General features: G+C 40.0%; 1 protein-coding gene across 9 annotated transcripts in view; it reads left to right on the top strand.

Moving 5' to 3' along the window:
* Positions 1–18,182, top strand: part of UTRN (utrophin) — a 391,474-nt gene that overhangs the window by 321,662 nt on the left and 51,630 nt on the right. For all 9 annotated transcript variants that reach the window (XM_026109804.2, XM_064509199.1, XM_026109805.2 and 6 more), the window contains 3 exons: positions 877–938; positions 1,962–2,036; positions 9,826–10,027. In XM_026109804.2, the coding sequence (XP_025965589.1) occupies positions 877–938; positions 1,962–2,036; positions 9,826–10,027 (339 nt within the window). The remainder of the gene's footprint in view (positions 1–876; positions 939–1,961; positions 2,037–9,825; positions 10,028–18,182) is intronic.

Below are 18,182 nucleotides of genomic sequence, written 5' to 3'. Positions count from 1 at the left end.
TAACCTGGCATCATTTTATGTTCATTAACTTCATAGTTCTTAAGAGGAATGTGATGATCTTTTCAACACAACTTCTTTTAATTAATTTTCTAACTAATCTAATTCAAACTTAAATATTTTTGTGTGGCAAGAATGTACCCTCATCCTGATGACTGATATGCAGAAATAGAAGCAAAATGTGGCTCACAGAACAGAATTTGAGATTTCAGCAGACCTAAGGGGATCTGCCTTTTGACTCATTTGGCTGCGTATCTGAAACGTTGGTGAATTAAAAAAGCAGTGCTAAATAGTGGATTAAATGATGTTGCCTATTGAATCTCCCTATTCTGTGAGTGCTAGTGTAGAACATGTTCTAAAATCAGATGCATGTTGGATGAGTGCTTGAAAAGTGATCAGTTTTTTCATTAAATATGTTATAGGTAAATATTAAGATCACGATATATTTTGAGATGTGTATTCAGATATGCAGTGGTCTGAAATTAAAAATTGAAAGCATTAGAGCTTTTAAGTGTTTTTGCAATAGTTTTACTGTGCTATAGCAGCAAGAAATTTTTCATTTTTACCTTATTAGTGTACCTCTTAGCTTCAGAATCAGAGCAGAACTGATACCATCACACTTAGAGAAAATCAAAAGTAAATATTTCTAGAATGTTAAAAAATATAAGTGGACTATTGTCTAAGCTACTTAGTGATTTAAAAACATCAGAGCATCTGAACACAGATCATGTATTTTGATATAAGAGCTGAGGGATTTTTTTCCTCTTAAACCCAGAAAATCAGAATATCTTTTTCCTTTTCTTTTGTTTTTCTTTTTTTTGTCCTTCGCATGTGTGTACGTTTGTTTCCTTAAACTTTAATTATCTTGTTCCTTTTTAGTCACCAGACCCAGACAACCTGTTGGGATCATCCTAAAATGATTGAACTCTTCCAGTCCTTAGGTGAGTGCATTTCTTAACATAAACTGTTATGATATATATGGCGTTCACACTCCGAGCTGTCTAAAGCTTGCATTTGTCTGCAAACCATGTCTGAGTTGTCATGAGCTGCATATATCAAAGCATTTCTCACTTTGTGATCAGACACACTTTGCAAGAAACCTGCTGCCTTGAGGATGTGATGTGTATTCTCTTTCAGTAATTTTAATTCTGAACAATGTGCTGTGACCCTACACTATAATGCTGTATCTTGTTTATTTCTTTTAAATCCACATGGGATTGTCCAAGGATGCAGACTCTGTATATATTTAAAGCAGGATGTGCAGCCTGCAGGGAGCTAAGTTTTGTAATGTATCAGAGCAGCTACACTATCAATAAAGGCTAGATCATACTATGGTACAGCTAGTTCAACATGCCCTAACATCTGCATTTACTATGAAACCTCCCTCTCTAGGGAGTAGAAGGATAGAATGCTATTAACTGAGGAGAAATATTACTATACCTATCAGTTTCTAAAACAGATCATTTATGGCTGTCCTTTCTGTCCTTTCATCCAACTGTCCTTGTCAAAGCATTGTTAACAAAGTCAAAGTTAAAAATTTTTTTCTCAGTTACTGTGACCTTCATTGCCTCCTGTCTCAGGCATATTGTCTGATGGATTTGTAAACTCTCTGAGAAATATACTTTATTCTAACACTTGCCAGGAAACTAACTCTATACACTCTGTAATATGTACGTGCATTACATGTGCCAAGGTAATAGTATCGGCATTTCTGTTGTGGCAGTTTCTGGAGGCCCTGGCCTGTCAGAGCCGGGAAGCCTTCTCTGCAGGTGGATTTTTAGAATGGGTCCCAACTTCTCAGTTGTCTTTATTTCTTCAAATATGTTGTATCCTGTCTCTTCTCTTCTCTTTGCAGTGAACTAGTATCAGATGTTTTCCAGTGTGTATGAATGTGAGAATTTGTATGTATAGTAAATTAATGGACTCTCTTCAGGGTTGTTCACCTTTCTGTTCTGTTATTTCAGCTGACTTGAACAATGTACGCTTCTCTGCCTACCGAACGGCCATCAAAATCCGAAGATTGCAGAAAGCACTGTGCTGTGAGTTTGGCCTTCAAGATGGATTAATCATTTCTGTACAGTACTTAGGGAAGGGAGGGTCAGCTTAAGCCTAAAGACATTAATGTTGAACAAGGGACTGGATATATCCTTGACAGATTATCCATGGGAGGGGCAAGTTGTACAGAGAGGGGTGCCTGCATGTTCAGTTCTCCTGCTCTGCCAGCATGACTGTCTGGTCTGCTGCTGCCACAGTACCTGCAAACTTCAGGTATCTGGGAGGCTACACAATGTGAGATGCATGCAAAAAAAATAACTTTTTTTTGCACAGTTAGTGGTAGTTCTGTAACTTTTGTCTGTAGTTATTGAAGAAACCTTATTTGCATCTTCAGCATCTAACTCACTAAAAGTCTTTGGGCTTGGTATTTTAGACTACTTAGTTTTGTGAAGATACAGTTGAAAATCTTTCTTGTCAATGTTTGACTTACATCTGCATGCAGCACATCCTCATTTGCCTCTCTCCTCTTTCTGTACTGTGAAACATTTTTGTATTACATAAAACTGTGTTTGAATGAATCCAGTCTTCTGAGAAAATCTAAATAGTAAAATTTAAGGGGCAGAGTAGGGCATTGGTTTGTGATACTTAAAAACAATGGGTTAATTCAGGTCACACATTACGGCTTTCTCACTAATGCATATGTGCTCACTTAGTGATGTTCACAGGTGATGTTTTCCCTGCCTCCAGGGGGCTAGATTTCCTTCCAGCCTTGGATACAGTAGCTTAATCTTGGCAGTAGCTTCTTGGCTGGACTTCAGCTATGTATTATACCAAATGAAGCTGTGCTGGAGATGCTAGCTAGCTACTCCGGAAAGCTGGAGCACATCTGTGCAACAGCACACAAGCTTCTAGGAGTACCTTTCACCAGTGCTTCATACTCTACGCAGGCTTCTCACAGAGTTTCAAATAAAGTTTGAGGTCTTCAGTTCAAGGCCTTACATTTTGGGAAGAGCAGAGCTTGTAATTTGAAAGTTTGTATGATGGCACTGGATGAAAAAGTGGATTTCTTTGGCATAGCATGTAAGCCTAAAGCCTCTCTCTGCAAGAGTTGAAACTTGTGGTCCTACCCAAGGCTGCATTTTGACCTCCCAACAGAACTACAGAGCATTATGGACTTTCCACTTATGCACAAGGCATAAAAGACGTATCAACGTGTACCTAAAGAAAGAAAAAAAGAAAAAAAAACACCCAGAAAACAAAGTAAAATTCTCCTTGTGCATGCAGCTCCACAGGGAAGAGTGAAAAAACAAACTGCCTGTGATGGATGCTAATCATGCCGCCTATTGCATTCCTGACAGGCATACAGATACTCTAGTGACTTGTATAGAACAAACTTGGTTTTCATTACTTCTAAGAAGCTTTCCAAAAGAACGTACTTCCTGTCCTTGCTTTTTCTGCAAAATGTATCAATTTCTGTAATAACAGCATTCACAGATTTCTAAGCGCTCTCCTATCGAAGTGAGTATTGTCTCCTGTTTACAGGGGATGGAGGTGGGAATAGGAGAGAGGGGAGCAGTAAGAGGCAAGAAGATTACCGTTTGAAAGAGCCAGGAGTAAAACTGTAATCTCCCCAGTTCCAACCTGCTCTGCTGTATATGAAGCTGCTTGCTCGTTCTCTGCCTGTCTTGTTCTCGGCTTCGCTTGCTTGCCCTTGCTCATTCTCGGCCTCGCTTGTTCTTGGCCTCTTGCTTGCTTGCTCTCGATCACTTGGCCTCTGCCTCGCTTGTTTTCAGCCTCCCTCACTTGCTCGCTTTCGGCCTCTCGCTTGCTCGCTCTGCCTCACTCTTGCTCCTGCTTGGTCTCTGCCTCGCTCGTGTGCACGTGCTCTTTCACTCAGGCTCTTGCTCACGCTTATGCTCACTTGCACTCGCTCCATTTCTCTCTTTCTCTTGCGCACGCTTTCTCTCTTATGCGCTCTGCCTTGCACGCTTGCTTTCTGTCTCTTTCTCGGTCAAGCTTGGTCTCTGCCTTGCTCCCTCTGCCGCTCGCATGTGTGTTCTCAGCCTCGCTCTCTCTCTCTCTCTGCTGCTCACTCGCTCCCCTCAGCCTTGCTCGCTCTCACTCGCTTTGTGTCTGCCGCTTGCTCACGCGCTCTTGGCCTCGCTCTTGGTCTTGCTGTCTCAGTCTTGCTCAGTCTCTGCCTTGCCCTTGCTTGCTCTGTCTGCCGCTTGCTTGTGCGTTTTTGACCTCGCTCACTCGTTTTCGGCCTCAGCGTCGCTTGCCCTCGGCCTCACTTGCTCTCGCTGATTTGGTGTCTGCCGCTCGTTCACTTGGTGTCTGTCTGTCTCTGTCTTGGTCGGTCTCAGCCTCGCTCACTCTGTCTGCCACTCGCTCTTGCTTGTTCTCGGCCTCGCTCGCGCTCAATCTGTCTGCTGCTTACTCTTGGCCTTGCTCGCTCTCGCTTGCTTGGTGTCTGCCGCTCGCTCGGTCTCTGCCTTGCTCTCACTCGCTCTGTTGCTCGCTCGCTCGCTCCCAGCCACTTGTTTGCATACTCCTTCTCTGCCTCGCTTGCGCATGCTCTCTGCCTCTCACTTGCTCACTCTCTGCATTGTTCTTGCTCTCTGCTGTTCACTTGTTGGCTGCCTCTGCCTCCCTCGCGCTCGCTGTCTGCCTCCCTCGCGCTCGCTCTTTGCCTCTCATGGGAGGAAGATTGAGGACTTGCTTTCCTTCAGCATAGCTGTCAAAAAACCTTTGTCCATATTACGTGCGTATAGTTGATCAAGGGTTGGTTAAATCTGTAAGAACACGACAGCGTGGGTTTTAATAAAAGACATTATAGATTATCCACAGAACTAAATGCTACAAGAATTTCCCATCTTTGAGTACAAACTCTCTATGCTCTGGCAAAATTTTAAGACCAGCTTTAAAAATATAATAAATGCTATTCCTTTTGTCATTGTTTGCTTAGCAGATCGTTTCTTGCCAAGGAACAGGTGAAGTTCTCTGTGACAGCAATGATTCTCAGCCTCTTTCTCTTCCACGAATGGGTGCTGAAATAGCCAAAACACAACATCTGCTAACACCCCCTCTCTGAGGAAGGGGAGAATGATTAAGCCCTATCGAGAATTCTTTTCTTGATTTTTTTTTCTTTTTTTTCTTGTTTTTGGTTGTTTATTTTAATGTAGGGACGGAATTCTTTTCTGTGCCCGTCATTCATTCTCTGGTCAGTGTTACTTTAGTTTTCCATTGCATTTTCCATAATTTTAACTGTAGATTATCTTTAAAGGTGTTTGGGTGCAGAATACTTCAGAAAGGCTTATGTGCTAAGGCAAAGACAGTGTCAAAACAAATCACTAGAAAATGAGGTCATTGTAAATTGTAAAATGTGACAAATTGCTGTCACAGCTGCAGTGTGTATATAGCTGAAAAGGCCATTTTGGTACGGACTGCAAGGGCAAAGCTGAAGCAGGGTACACAGTCCCACTTGTACTTGATAGGTTTTGACTTTGCAGTGAGGACTGATAACACAATATTAGTACTATATATAAGCAGATTCAGGAATACATCATTTCAGAATTATGCTTTGGAAAACTTCACTGGTGCAAAAACTCTCTTCTAATTCTTTGCTGTCAGTAAGTGTCAAAAAAATAATGGTTTTGAAGTTCTTCCCCTCCCTTTAGAAGCAAGCAAGTAGAGTCATGTTTCATCTTGTTCTGATTCCTTCTGGAAGGTAGATTCTTGCAGAGACTGATACATGTGTTTATGTACCTACATGTCTTTATTTTGTAGAAGTCTAAGAAAGTTTGCAGGTTAGAAAGAACGAATTCTTGAATAGCTTTTCTGTCTCAGATTATGTGGAGCGCACATATCAAGAGCACTTTCCTGCTGTAGCACAAGAGTGGGGCCAGAGAGAATTTTCTGTGTTGCAATTGTACTGAGCAGTCACGTAGCACCAGACTCTGAGTATAATATTTTACTCTTGTGCAGCAAACCTGAGCTCATTTTCAAGAAATGATTTTGCTCTAGATACTTCCAGGTACTGGAAGGCAAAAAGGGAACAAATATGCTATGTATATTCAGAATTCTGTCACTGAGCTTCTTTAAGTGATGTAAAATTTAAGAATGCTGGTAAGAATAGCAACTACACAAGGCCGAGGAGTGAACACTGAGGCACACTGGGCTGAAAGAAATAGCTGGGTAGACTTCCATCCATCAGCGAGTCTTTTGTAGGATCTGCTATCATTTACAAGGTCTTTCCAATACTATAACTTCACAGCAATGCCTGCCTAGTTTCTGTGGGGCTTACAGCAGCCTCAGATTTGCCACTGGCAGCTGCATGTCATTAGTCGTTCCTGAGTCACTCACATACACCTGCTTGAACTGTGCTGAATGACGTGGTTTCTGTTTATAACTTTCCTTTGGGAAAGTCTCCTCACTACAGAAAGGAAAGACGTGACCCAATGTCCATTCATTTGGACAACTAGAGAACTGATCGTTCAGCATATTTGAGCAGATGCAGATTGATACTATAAAAATACACTAAAAGCTGTATGCAGTAGGCTTTGAGTCAGCAAGGGCATGTGAGTCTCAGGTTAGCTTTTCCCCATCTGTATAAAAACAGTTTAGTTAAAACTTTCAGAAATGAAAGTGTGATGAGAAAATAATGCCTCTTTACACCAGACCAAGCAAGAGGCTCTACTAGTGGGTAGACTCTACCAGGATAACCATCTGTATCCAAATTTCAATCAGCTCAGCCAGGTGAGCACTGAAATAAAAATAAGAAAGGATGGAAATAGCTTCCTCAGGCTGTTCTCCATGAGTGGTGTCATCCAAAAGTATCAAGTTTGCTTAATTTTGCATTAGTACAGCAGCAGAGTTTCCCTTTAGGAAGAAAGTTACTGAAAGTATCTTTCTGTACTGCCCCTTGATTCCTTTGGCATCATTAGAGTGTGAATGTAAGACCTTAATAGTGCAGATCAAGTCAGGAATTTGGTTTGCTCCACTTTCTGCTTGCATTGCAGTTTTTAATACAAGGGTGGCTGTGCTAAGCTAAGCCAAAAGGCTACAATAGCTTGACATTCCAAAGCAATGGAAAGTTGTACTGGCTTTAAAAAGAAAGGCATTAGTGATATCAGTCTGTTTTAGGAAGCCGCTTTTAGCTAGCAACTGTTAAGTATATTACCAAAAAAAAAAAAAAGATTGAAAAAAAGAAAGCTGGTTACACTCAAAGTTTTTTCCCTGGAAAGTGGCTTGTTCTTCCTTCCCTCCTGAATGCAGTGTTTATGTGATTTGATAGCATATTAGAGCTTTGCACCTGGCTTCCCAAAATAAATCAGTTTGTGTTGCATTGTGTATGTTTTAAAATTTAAATATGCTTGTGAGCCATTTGGGGTATATTGGTTTTTTTTTCAGCTGCTGTAGAACATTACAGAGCAGTGCACTGCAAAATACTTTTGCTAGCTCAGGTCATAGAATCACAGAATGGCTGAGGTTGGAAGGGACCATTAGAGATCATCTGGTCCAAACTCCCTACTCAAGCAGAGTCATCTTCAGCAGACAGCCCAGAACACTATCCAGATGGCTTTTGGATATCTCCAAGGATGGAGACTCCACAACCCCTCTGGACAATCTGTGCCAGTGCTCAGTCAACCTCATAGCAAAAAAGTGTTTCTTAGATTCAGATGTAATTGCCTGTGTTTGAGTTTGTGCCCCTTGCCTCTCATTGTCTCGCTGGGCACCACTGAAGAGAGCCTGGCCTTCTTTACCCCTCCCTTCAGATATTTATATGCATTGATAAGATCCCCCCTCAGTCTTCTCTTCCCCACGCTGAACAGTCCCAGCTCTCTCAGCCTTTCCTCCTACGATAGATGCTCCAGGCCCTTCATCATCTTAGGAGCCCTTCACTGGACTCACTCCAGTAACTCCACATCTTTCTTGTATTGGGGAGCCCAGAACTGGACCCAGCACTCCAGCTGTGGCCTCACCAGGGCTGAGTAGAGGGGAAGGATCACCTCGCTCATTCTGCTGGCAATGCTCCTCCTAAGGCAGCTCAGGATACCATAGGCCTTCTTTGCTATTGAGGGTGCATTTCTGGCTTATGGTCAACCTGTTGTCCTCCAGGACCCCCGGGGTCTTCTCTGCAGAGCTGCTTGCCCACAGGTTGGCTCCCAAGATGTACTGGTGCATGGGGTTATTCCTCCCCAGGTGCAGGACTTCTAAGTTCACTTTAGGGAGGGAGTTTTCCCATTAGGTCAAACTAATAGCAAGGTAGCCACAGTTTGATGCAGTTAGCAGTCTGCCCTGTTTGGTAAATGTATATCTAGCATTCAGTTCCACCCCAAGAAATGGGATGATGCTTAAAAAAAAAGAAAATAAAAAAGCAAACAAACAAAACAACCCCAAAAGCTCCTGCAGGTCTGATGCCGTAAAGTTAGAATAGAATGTACGGGTGCCAGTGAGGGAGAAAAAGCAAGGAATCTGAGGGACCATTTCTCATTTTACAGTAATGTTAGGAATGGTGGATTGGGGAAATGGGATTGGGAATGTAACCTGCTCCTGGCCTATAACCTTATCTTATGGTAGGTGCTCACTGAGTTCCAGACAGGATTGGTCATGGTGGTTAGTCTCGTCTTGCTACTGCTTCTTTTTCCCCCGTACTTATTTTTCAGCTGAAGCTAGACTTATCTGATTTGCACAGACTGCCCTTCTGGGGTCCCTATTTAACATTATTGGTGCAGAGCAATTTACAACACATCTGAGATTGTCATGTTTCATTTCCTTTGAGAAATGACATTTATAGAGTAAATGTATTACTGCCTACCCAAAAACAGCTCTGCATGAGCTCAGAATGTATTTCAACTTCATATTATATATACTGTAGCAAGCGTACTAATTTATTGCAACTTTTTTTTTGGCTAAAATCCTCCCTTTTTTGGTCAAAAAATATCACTAGGGCTTATACCAACCTTTTTATTAGGCCTTCCTTTACATCAAAATAATCCCAATTTAATTTTGTTTTCCAGAGGAATTAGAAGAGCTCATTAACTGCTTTTTATTTTCTCCATCCAATAACCATATTTTCACAATTACAGTCACATTTGTTTATCGTTTTTGGGGCAAAACCATTGTCACCCATCAGAAGTCGACGGCATCAGTAACTTCTTGTAGAAGCACATCAGAAGACTTTCAGCTTGCATCTTGAGGGTGATAAAGGAAATCTAAATATTTTGCATGGAAGCATAGCATTTAGTGTTCTGGAAAACTTCCATAAACAATTTTGCTCTGTCCCTCTCCACAGTTTCTTTTAAACCTTTGTTTAAGCAACTGCTGTTCAGTTAATCAGGGCTCAGTATCTTCTTACTGGGTTTTATAGAATGTTGTTACCCCAAAATTTGCTTTGTTTTACATATAATCAGAAATGGTAGTCATTTGATGTGATTCTGCTTTATGGTAAATGCAGAGAATACCCTCAACTCAGTGGACTCCCAGTGTGCGTACATCTGAGGTGAGAATTCTCTAATTATACAGGCTACTTCAGCGGATTTTTAAATATTCTGAGTTCTACAGCATCATTATGTTTTTCTAGCTTATTCTTTTGTTTGTTTGTTTGTTTTTTGTTTTTTTAAATACAGTACCAGAATGCTCTTGATTCCTTGTAACAGAGAGCAATTTTTCACCATAATGTTACTGAAGGAAAGCTACTTCTTGGCTAATAATCTGTCTGCAGTGTTGCTACAATAAAGTGAGAAGTCAGGAAGCAACTATTGTGAATCCCATGCTCAAGCATCTGTATTCATCCTTTTTCTTTTTTTTATTATTATTATCTCTTGTTAGTGGATCTGTTGGACCTGAACACAACAAGTGAAATTTTCAAACAGCACAAGCTGAGTCAAAATGACCAGCTCGTTGGTGTCCAGGATGTGATCAGCTGTCTCACTACCATCTACAGTGGGCTTGAGGAGAAATACAAAGATCTGGTGAATGTTCCTCTCTGTGTAGACATGTGTCTTAACTGGCTGCTCAATGTATATGATAGGTAAGTAACCAATTTCTGTTTGCAGTGTCTTCCCAAGGGATTTAATGTAGTATTAACAAAAGTTTGCACTTGTGACATGTGAAAAGAGCCAGACTTGTAGGACTGTGGTATATTTTTTTTCTGAGTTACTTTCTGGAGGAAGTGTTCATGATGTTAGCAAAATGATAGAACTTCTTTAATGGAATTTGATAGAACTTTTTTTTTTTTTTTAGAAATTCTTTAATAAAAAAAAAAAATCTCTTGATAATTTTGATTCAGTAAAGAAAGTGCAGTTGCCTGAAATGAGCTGTTTCTTATGCTGTCCTGCTCAGCTACACTGTAGTGCTAAATGTTATACAGGGTTTACACTGCTACCATAGAAACATGAAAGAGTTTCAGGAAATGTATAGGCAGGTAGAGAACCCAATATGCCTGTTTTGTGTTTGCTGCTTAAGTTCTTTTCCTAAGGTAAATGTCCCAAAGTGCCAAGAATGTTTTCCAATCGTACCAGATCCTTTCCTGACACAAACAGGGACAGTTCTGTAGTTTATTTTCCATTTAGTTACCTGCATGCTATAGTCCTGGCTGAAGTCCCTGTGCAGAGTCCTCCTCCTGATGGTTGTTTAGGTCTCAGCACTGAATCTCCTGTGATTCTGCAGGCTGAGCAGTGTCCTGGCCCCAGCTTGCTTCCAGTGTGTGCACCTCCCATCTTGTACCACTTCTCAGCACTGGTGCTACATGATCCACCTGCCCTGGTCCTGGAAGTAAAGCTGTATTTCCCTGGTGGTTTGAAAGTTTGCCTCAGGAATGTTTTGGGATGCTTACCAGGAACTCATGGCTTTACCTAAGTAAGCATCCTCTATTTTTAAAAAGAGCACCAGATCTTGGAGAACAGGAAAAATTCTACTCCAACAGGCCCTTGTATTTTTGGCTAGCCCTTTCCAAGTAGGCAGACACTCCTTTCTTTTGCTGTATGTTCAGCCCTGCCCTCCCTATCCTGTCACACACTATGTCAGCTGATATGGACCTACAATCAATATATCTTTCTCTGGTTGTGTTTTTGAGTCCTGAGTTTGTCACTCTTTTTTTTTTTAGTTAATTATGTTTACTATTCTGATCCCCCTCCTGGGAGATCTTTTCCCAAATTGGAAAAAGACCTGGTTTCCATCAGCTCCTCCAATCCCTGTAATATATCTCCTTATATCTCCTTATTTCAATCATTCCAGATTAATGATATCCAGATTGTTGCTTGAAGGCATGGTAATGCTATAGGTGAGGTGGTCACTTCAGTCTGTCTAATTAAATACATGCTGTAGTTGAGAGTGATACACAGAAATTGAATCAGAACTTCTAAGCTGCATGTTTGATGTCCAGAATTTTTTCCTTTCTTCCTATTTGAAGATGGGAAGAGTTACCAGGGAAATTCTTATACTCAGCTTTGCAAAAGAGAGCTGTTACGTCTGGAACTATATATCATTTGTTCAGTGTTCACTCAATCAGTGCCAAATTCTAACAATCATAGCCATTTTTTTTTTTAAAGAATTACATGCCAGTGCTCCCATATTTTGTAGGGTTTTTGTTTTGTTTCATGTTTTTTATGTTGAGGGTGGAGAGGGAAGGAGAGAAGGGAGTACCCATGACCATTTATCGTTTACATGGTGACTACTTGGTGTGCTTTGCCTTTCCAATATTTGTTTTTAATATTGTGACATTTCTGTTAATTGGACTCCTTACAACCTCTGGAAAAGTGGAGACCCCATCACATAATGATTGGTACTTCTTTCAGCAAGTATTTTTATTTTTCAGAGCTCTGTATTGTGGATGATTAAACAATACATCACTAGCAAATACAGTGGTAGATCAAATGTGTTGCTTGACTTAGATGTTTTGGGGCATTTAGAATAAGAGTCAGTGTCAAAGAATTTTTGTGGTTAGTATTTTTTTTTCTTTTTTTCCCTCCAAATTGATCACTCATCCATTATTTTTTCTTCTGCTTACCCTTGTTTCCCAACTTCAATTAGAAGTCAGTGGTTTATCTGTCCATATTTAAAATGCAGGTAGTAAGCAATAAACCTTTCTCCCATTCAGTAACAATTCCTGTTGTCCCCATTCCCTATCGATTATTATGTTGAAAGTGTGGGTAGAGATAATTCTTCAAGCTGATGAAAGATTTTAGTTTTCTTTCAAACTTTGAAAAATGGATGAGGAAGGGTTTTTGCAATAAAATTATTTTTTACAGTGTGCTTTCTTGCTCCCCTTTCAAATCCACCTCACCAAAAAAAAAAAAAAAAAAAAGCTGAAAGAACAGGCACCAATTTTAAACTGCCATTTTTTTAAAATTGGCCTTTAGAAAAGAACTAATTCATCTCCTGGCATTTCTGTTGTTTATTGCATTGGTGTTATACATATACAGTGTTTCAAATCATTAAACTGACTGCAAAAAGTATCTGTTAGTTGCATGCTCTTAACCTGAGATCTAACTAGTAATTCACAGATTGATGGCAAACCAGGAAGTTCTTCAGACTTACCTACAGATGTCTTATTTTTAGAAATAGTAGACAACAACAAGGTCTGTTGCGTTCCGGTATTTTCTGACACATCACAAATGATTCATTCTTCAGGCTGCATAGAGGAGAGAAATGAATTAAATTTGCTGAGTGAATTTTACTTCCTCAAAGACTTAAAGGTTGTCCCAGGCAGCAACATCTGCCCTATAAACATTTTTCAAGCTTATAGTTAGTTCTTTGTTTTGTTTTTTCCAGAAGATTATTTTTAATACAGTTAATACAAACAATTAATGGAATTTAATAGAAACAGTGAGAGCTATGAGAGAAATCGGTTGCTCTATTAAATCATTTGGCCAGGCCTATGTTTAAATCATCCAAAACCAATAGCCAGCTGTTATTGTTCAGGACTATATTGCAAATTTTCCTAAAACCTCCAAAAGTCATTTATATTTAACTGGAATGAACAGCTTTCAGGACTAACAGTATAACTTAACAACCCTTGAAATCAGTTGTTTAACATATTTTAAAGTCTGTCATACATAATATAGAGTATATGCACTAATTGTGGGTGATAACTCATTATTTCTGTTGGAATTACCTAGTATCCATAAAAAAGCTTTTATGCATTTTTTCTGTTTTTTTAACCTCTTACAATGTTTATCTAATTTCTTGTATTTCACAGGGGAATTTCAGCTTTTTAATTTTCTTGATTTTCTGGTGTTAGGATACTTTTTGATAGTGCATTCTTTTAAAGCTGGTTGCACTTTTCCGTTTAATTTCTTTGGTGCAGTGATCTGGGATGTGTAGGATGTCTATGATATGCCATGGATGTTGACCTTTTCCACATGAGGAAAGCTGTTCTCTGTGATCATTCTTTGTGGCCCAGTCTTCCTCTGAAGAATCACAACCTTGTTATTTATTGTTGCATTAACATACCTGGCAAACTCTTAACACCGTGTTAATATCCTGGGCCTCACCAGCGTGTTACATTCGGCAGAATCCAAACTCTTAAAAACTTAGAAATGAAAAGGATGGGAGACCTGCTCATTCAGCCTTAACACTATGCCCTGGTTCTTATGGTAGCTGATGGAAGTTTTCTACATGCACTCCAGTTGCATTCACTGTGTTGATGATAGCTGTCTTGATTCATGGGGGAGTTTGTGGGAGCAGCTTGGCAGACTATGATAGTAATAAGAAGTACTCTAGGGAGGACATGGCCATCCATAGAGAAGGAAAGTGAGCTTTTGGCTGACACCTCTGTGTTTGATCAAGGGAAGACATCTGTGGGGATCTTCAGAGATCTAATATGCTGTCTCCTGTTGCTGCGTTATGTGGATTTTTGTCCGTAGCACAGCACAGAAGTCATCTTGATGCAGCGATTATCACTACCCTTGTATAATTTGTAGTTTTATGCTTGAATAAGTGAAAATACAATGTTTTATGGTTTCGTATGCAGATGAGGGAGGGGATGTGGGAGACAGATTTAGGAAAAATGGTGTTTGTGGTGTTGTTGCATGTAAATGTAGGGAGTCAGATGTGACTGTGATGGGAGCGTTTAGAAGACCAACAAATCACACTAGTTTTGAACTTTAAAACTAAAATTTACTAAATCTATTCATTAACTGCATGCTTCTTATTAACGGTTAGTTCTTACATGTTATTACTCATCATTAGTCTTAACAGTTAGCATTCTGAATTAGCTGTGAATACATGATCCCATGGAGCTGGTGTGGTATAGTTAGCACTGACAGCTGTGGTCCTTGCTTGTCTGTAATCGTAGAGTCATGTGATCAGGCTTGCGAGCTCTTGGATAAGAGAAGTCATAGCCAAAGTGGGCTTGTCTTCTTTCTTCTCCAATTTTCTTTGCTTATGCCTGATGGTTTTTTGCTGTTGCCACCCCTCCTTCCTTGGGGGGTTTCCTCTGCTCTTGATACCATTTATCTGTTTTTCTGTTGACTTGCCAGTCATCCTTCTTGAGTATTCTTATTTGCAGTCTATTGTACTTCATCTTGTCTTCTGTCTGACAGCTTCTATTACTTGGGTGCTCCTGTGTGCAGCTATGCCCATCATTGCTTGCACCTCTGGTGGTCGCATTGCTCGTGTACTTATATAAAATGTTTATATGTTATGTCTGGCTATACCGTCATAGTGTTACAGAATATTTGTATACCATTGTCGTTAACAATATTAATTGTATCCTGATTAGTATAGTTAGAATTTATAGATGTCACAGGTCTCTTTTTTGATTGTGGAATAGACTGTGTTTGACTGTCAAATATGTTTTGTTCCCTTTCAGTGCTGTTGAAAAGCAGCAAGAAATTCTGTGTTAGGGTGTTACTTAGAGAATGGAATAAAGTTTGCATATGAGGGTTGCATGACTATGGAAAGTTTTTGGAAAGTTTGCTAAACTCACTTTCCTGGAAAGACATATCTTCAGATAATTTTAACCCTGCATTAATTTCCTAAGTTTTTGAGCAGAAAGAGAAATGCTATTTTTAGGATTTAACAAGCTGTTCTGCAGCTGGGACGTTACTGTGGCCGATCAGTGCCAAAGCTTGTTACGTGATTTCAAAGTGCTCCTCCCGGCTCTAGTCCTGTGTTATAGTGAGGTTGGGATTATAGCTGTGTTTCATTTGTTTGGAGCTTAGTTGCTGTGGGATTAGAAGGGGAACTCATAAGACATGGTGACAAGACATCATGTCCCAGATCTTAACAGACCTATTGCCTGTATTACCTGTGTGATAGAAGACCTTTCTTCCCCTGTCTCCTCTTCTGCATCGTTTAATTCTGGTATCTCCTGTAATAAGATACAAGATGAAAGTCCTCTCCCTTTCTCTCCCGGTACCCTGGCCATTTCTTGGTCACCCTCTTTTTCTCACTCACCTAAGTTACTGTAAAGCAGTGACAGTCATCAGTTTTGTATAAAGTTCTTCTCTGATTCCCCGCATCTGGGAATCCCTGCGTTTGGGTTCCCTGTGTCTGGGGGTCTGAGGCAGCTGAATGGTTGCTGTCTGCTTGGATGGAGAGTCCAAACTATTCAACAAAGTTGAATGTGCTCGACTCCTACACCAGCCTCTCCACCCGTGCAGCATGGTACACTCGTTTGACCATGACCTCTCTCCTTGACCTCTCCTCTCTGTGGTATATGCCTTCAGCTTGTTCTCCTATCTATTATGCCTGGAAATGATATACACTTTAACTTTTTTTTTTTTTTTTTTTTGGGGGGGGGGGGTGCAACAGCGGGGATTGTACCATACTCAGGCATACAGGCCAGAGCCTACCTGATACGCTCCTCCCACCCATCTCAAAATCCTTTTGTTTGGCAAAGGAGAAGAATGGCGGCAGTAAAGTAAGGACAAAAGTGCAATGATTGCTTAGACTTCATGCTGTTTGGAGAAAGAGAGCCTCAGATATATCCGGTGGGACAAACGGACTATAAAGAGCAGGAAAAGTGCTTCTGCCAAGCAGCTATAGTTGTTTTGCCATTTTTTTCCTTGAAAATAGGTCAGAGACTATTCATGTTGCATTTTTATACTGCCCCTCACTGTTTCATTGACCAACAACTTTGCTCTGAGCTAGTTAATAGAGATTTAATGATTTGGACTCCTCTTCGTCAAGATCAGAGTGAATAATGCCTGAGCTGTTAAAATGGTCTTATGAATTGACTTTGTGATGATAAGCATGCTTGTATTGCTGTATAGTGTATCTTAATAGTGTGCTGGCACTTAACTCTAAATACTTGACCCCTGCATTTTGTATGAATTCAAGCTTTAAGAAGTTACCCGATACTTGCCACTGTAAGGCCTTGATTTTAGGTGTTTGTACACACAGCACAACTAGATGGTTGTGCTGCCGTTCAGAGGCACCTTGACAGGACTAGACAGTCTCCAGAGGTCGCTTCCAACCTCAGTTACTCCGTGATTCTGTAAACTGGATTAACTGAAATCACTGCATTGGAAGTTTCAATGCCAGAAAATCTATCTATAGATTTGGGGGGGGGAGAAGTAATGTATATATAATTTCAGCCATAACAGTTAGCTGTTTCAGAGGAAAGGCTAGGGAGAGATGCATTGCTCTTTAGAAAAATGTCATATTGCAGGCTTTTGAACTCCGGTTTATCATTTAATGAGGGAATGCTTTTTGTGCTGAAGAAGTTTTTCACAGTCACTGTAACAATTTGCTCAAATCTGAAGGAGTTGGAGGCTTTTACATACGTGTCCTGACTTTTAGCTGCAAAGTTCTCCTGAGTTTCTGCCTTTGCTAAGCAAATGCTGTAGTCAGTCTTGAATTAAATCAAACCCAAATGAATGTTCTGCTTTATTTTTCATTTGAATACAAAGTTGAAATCTAGACAAGCCTGCACAGGGAAGGAAGGTGAAAGAACTTTATCAAGGTTGCAAAATGAGCCATTTCTGAGTGAGGATATGCCGGAATGATGTCATGTCTGTGATTGAAAGAGGTAATTTGAAGCTAAGCTTGAATGTGTAAAATAGTTGGCACTTTTATAACATTCTGGAAAATTGGCTCCTGATTTTCAAACTAGGCAGTTAAAATAATGGATGCTTTTGATTAATTTGGCAGTAATTTCTCTGTACCTCTTCCCAGCTTGTGAAATAGAGAAGATAATACTGCCTAGTCTCACAAGATTAGGTGGTGGTTGTGGAGACAAATGCATTAATATTTGTAAGGCACTTGACTAATTTACTGAGAACCCAGGAGTAAGTTAATAATTTTGTATTCAGCACAGCATTTGTGGAATAAATTAGACAGCAGACTATGCATTGAATGGGGAGGGCAGAAAGAAATGCCTAATAACTACTCCAGGAGTAATTAAAGGATATATCACTGTGCATGATGAAAGGGAACTAATGTTTGGATGATATTAGTTCTGCCATTATTTTACTTGCTGGTGAAGGACCCAGATAACATTTAAGTACGGGAGTTTCTGTATAATTATATACAGTTTAACTACCCTTTTTATGATCTGTTTGCCATGTCTAATCTGAAAACAAATTGCATGGTGTTTTTCAGCCTTTGAGGGCAGAAATTATCAGATCTTTTAAGAATCTGTTTCTTGCACTGAGCTTTTGAACTTTAAGATTGTCCTTTTCCATGTATCCTGGTTTTATTGCTTTAGTATCTGTTTGAATAGTGTTTTCCTTGCAGGCTTAAAATCACGTGCTTTGGAATCCATTTATCTGTTTTCGAGTTGCTTAGATTTGTGGGTTTTTGAATGTGGGGATTTTTCTTTTCGTTTTGGGCAACATGAGCCCGAAGTCACGCTGCTTGGAAAGAAGAACAACTCCACATCTTCTGATTACTGCATGTGTTTGGCTGTTTGCATCCTGGTGCACATGTACATCATAGCATTTCAAACATAGAAGGAAAAGATAAAGTAAACGAAAAGAATAAATTCCTGTGGCATGAAAATTCAGTTTATTTTGCAGTCCTTCTTTCACACTGAGAAATAGGCTTTCTTGCTGTGTACTTTTTTGTGTGTAAATCACATTATTAAATCATGCTGTGGGTTTTACAGGGCTAAATCTCAACCTTCTTGGAATAATATGAATTGTTTTGACATGTAAACATGTGGTAGGTGAGTTGAGCTTTTTTAAAGGAAGCATTTTTAGCATGATTTGCAGTGTTAATTTGTTTTGAGATTTGAAGTA

This window comes from Dromaius novaehollandiae, chromosome 3, assembly GCF_036370855.1.
Source record: "Dromaius novaehollandiae isolate bDroNov1 chromosome 3, bDroNov1.hap1, whole genome shotgun sequence".
Lineage (NCBI taxonomy): Eukaryota > Metazoa > Chordata > Aves > Casuariiformes > Dromaiidae > Dromaius > Dromaius novaehollandiae.
Note: the sequence above shows the minus strand (reverse complement) of the source record. Positions and strands in the feature narration are given on the sequence as shown.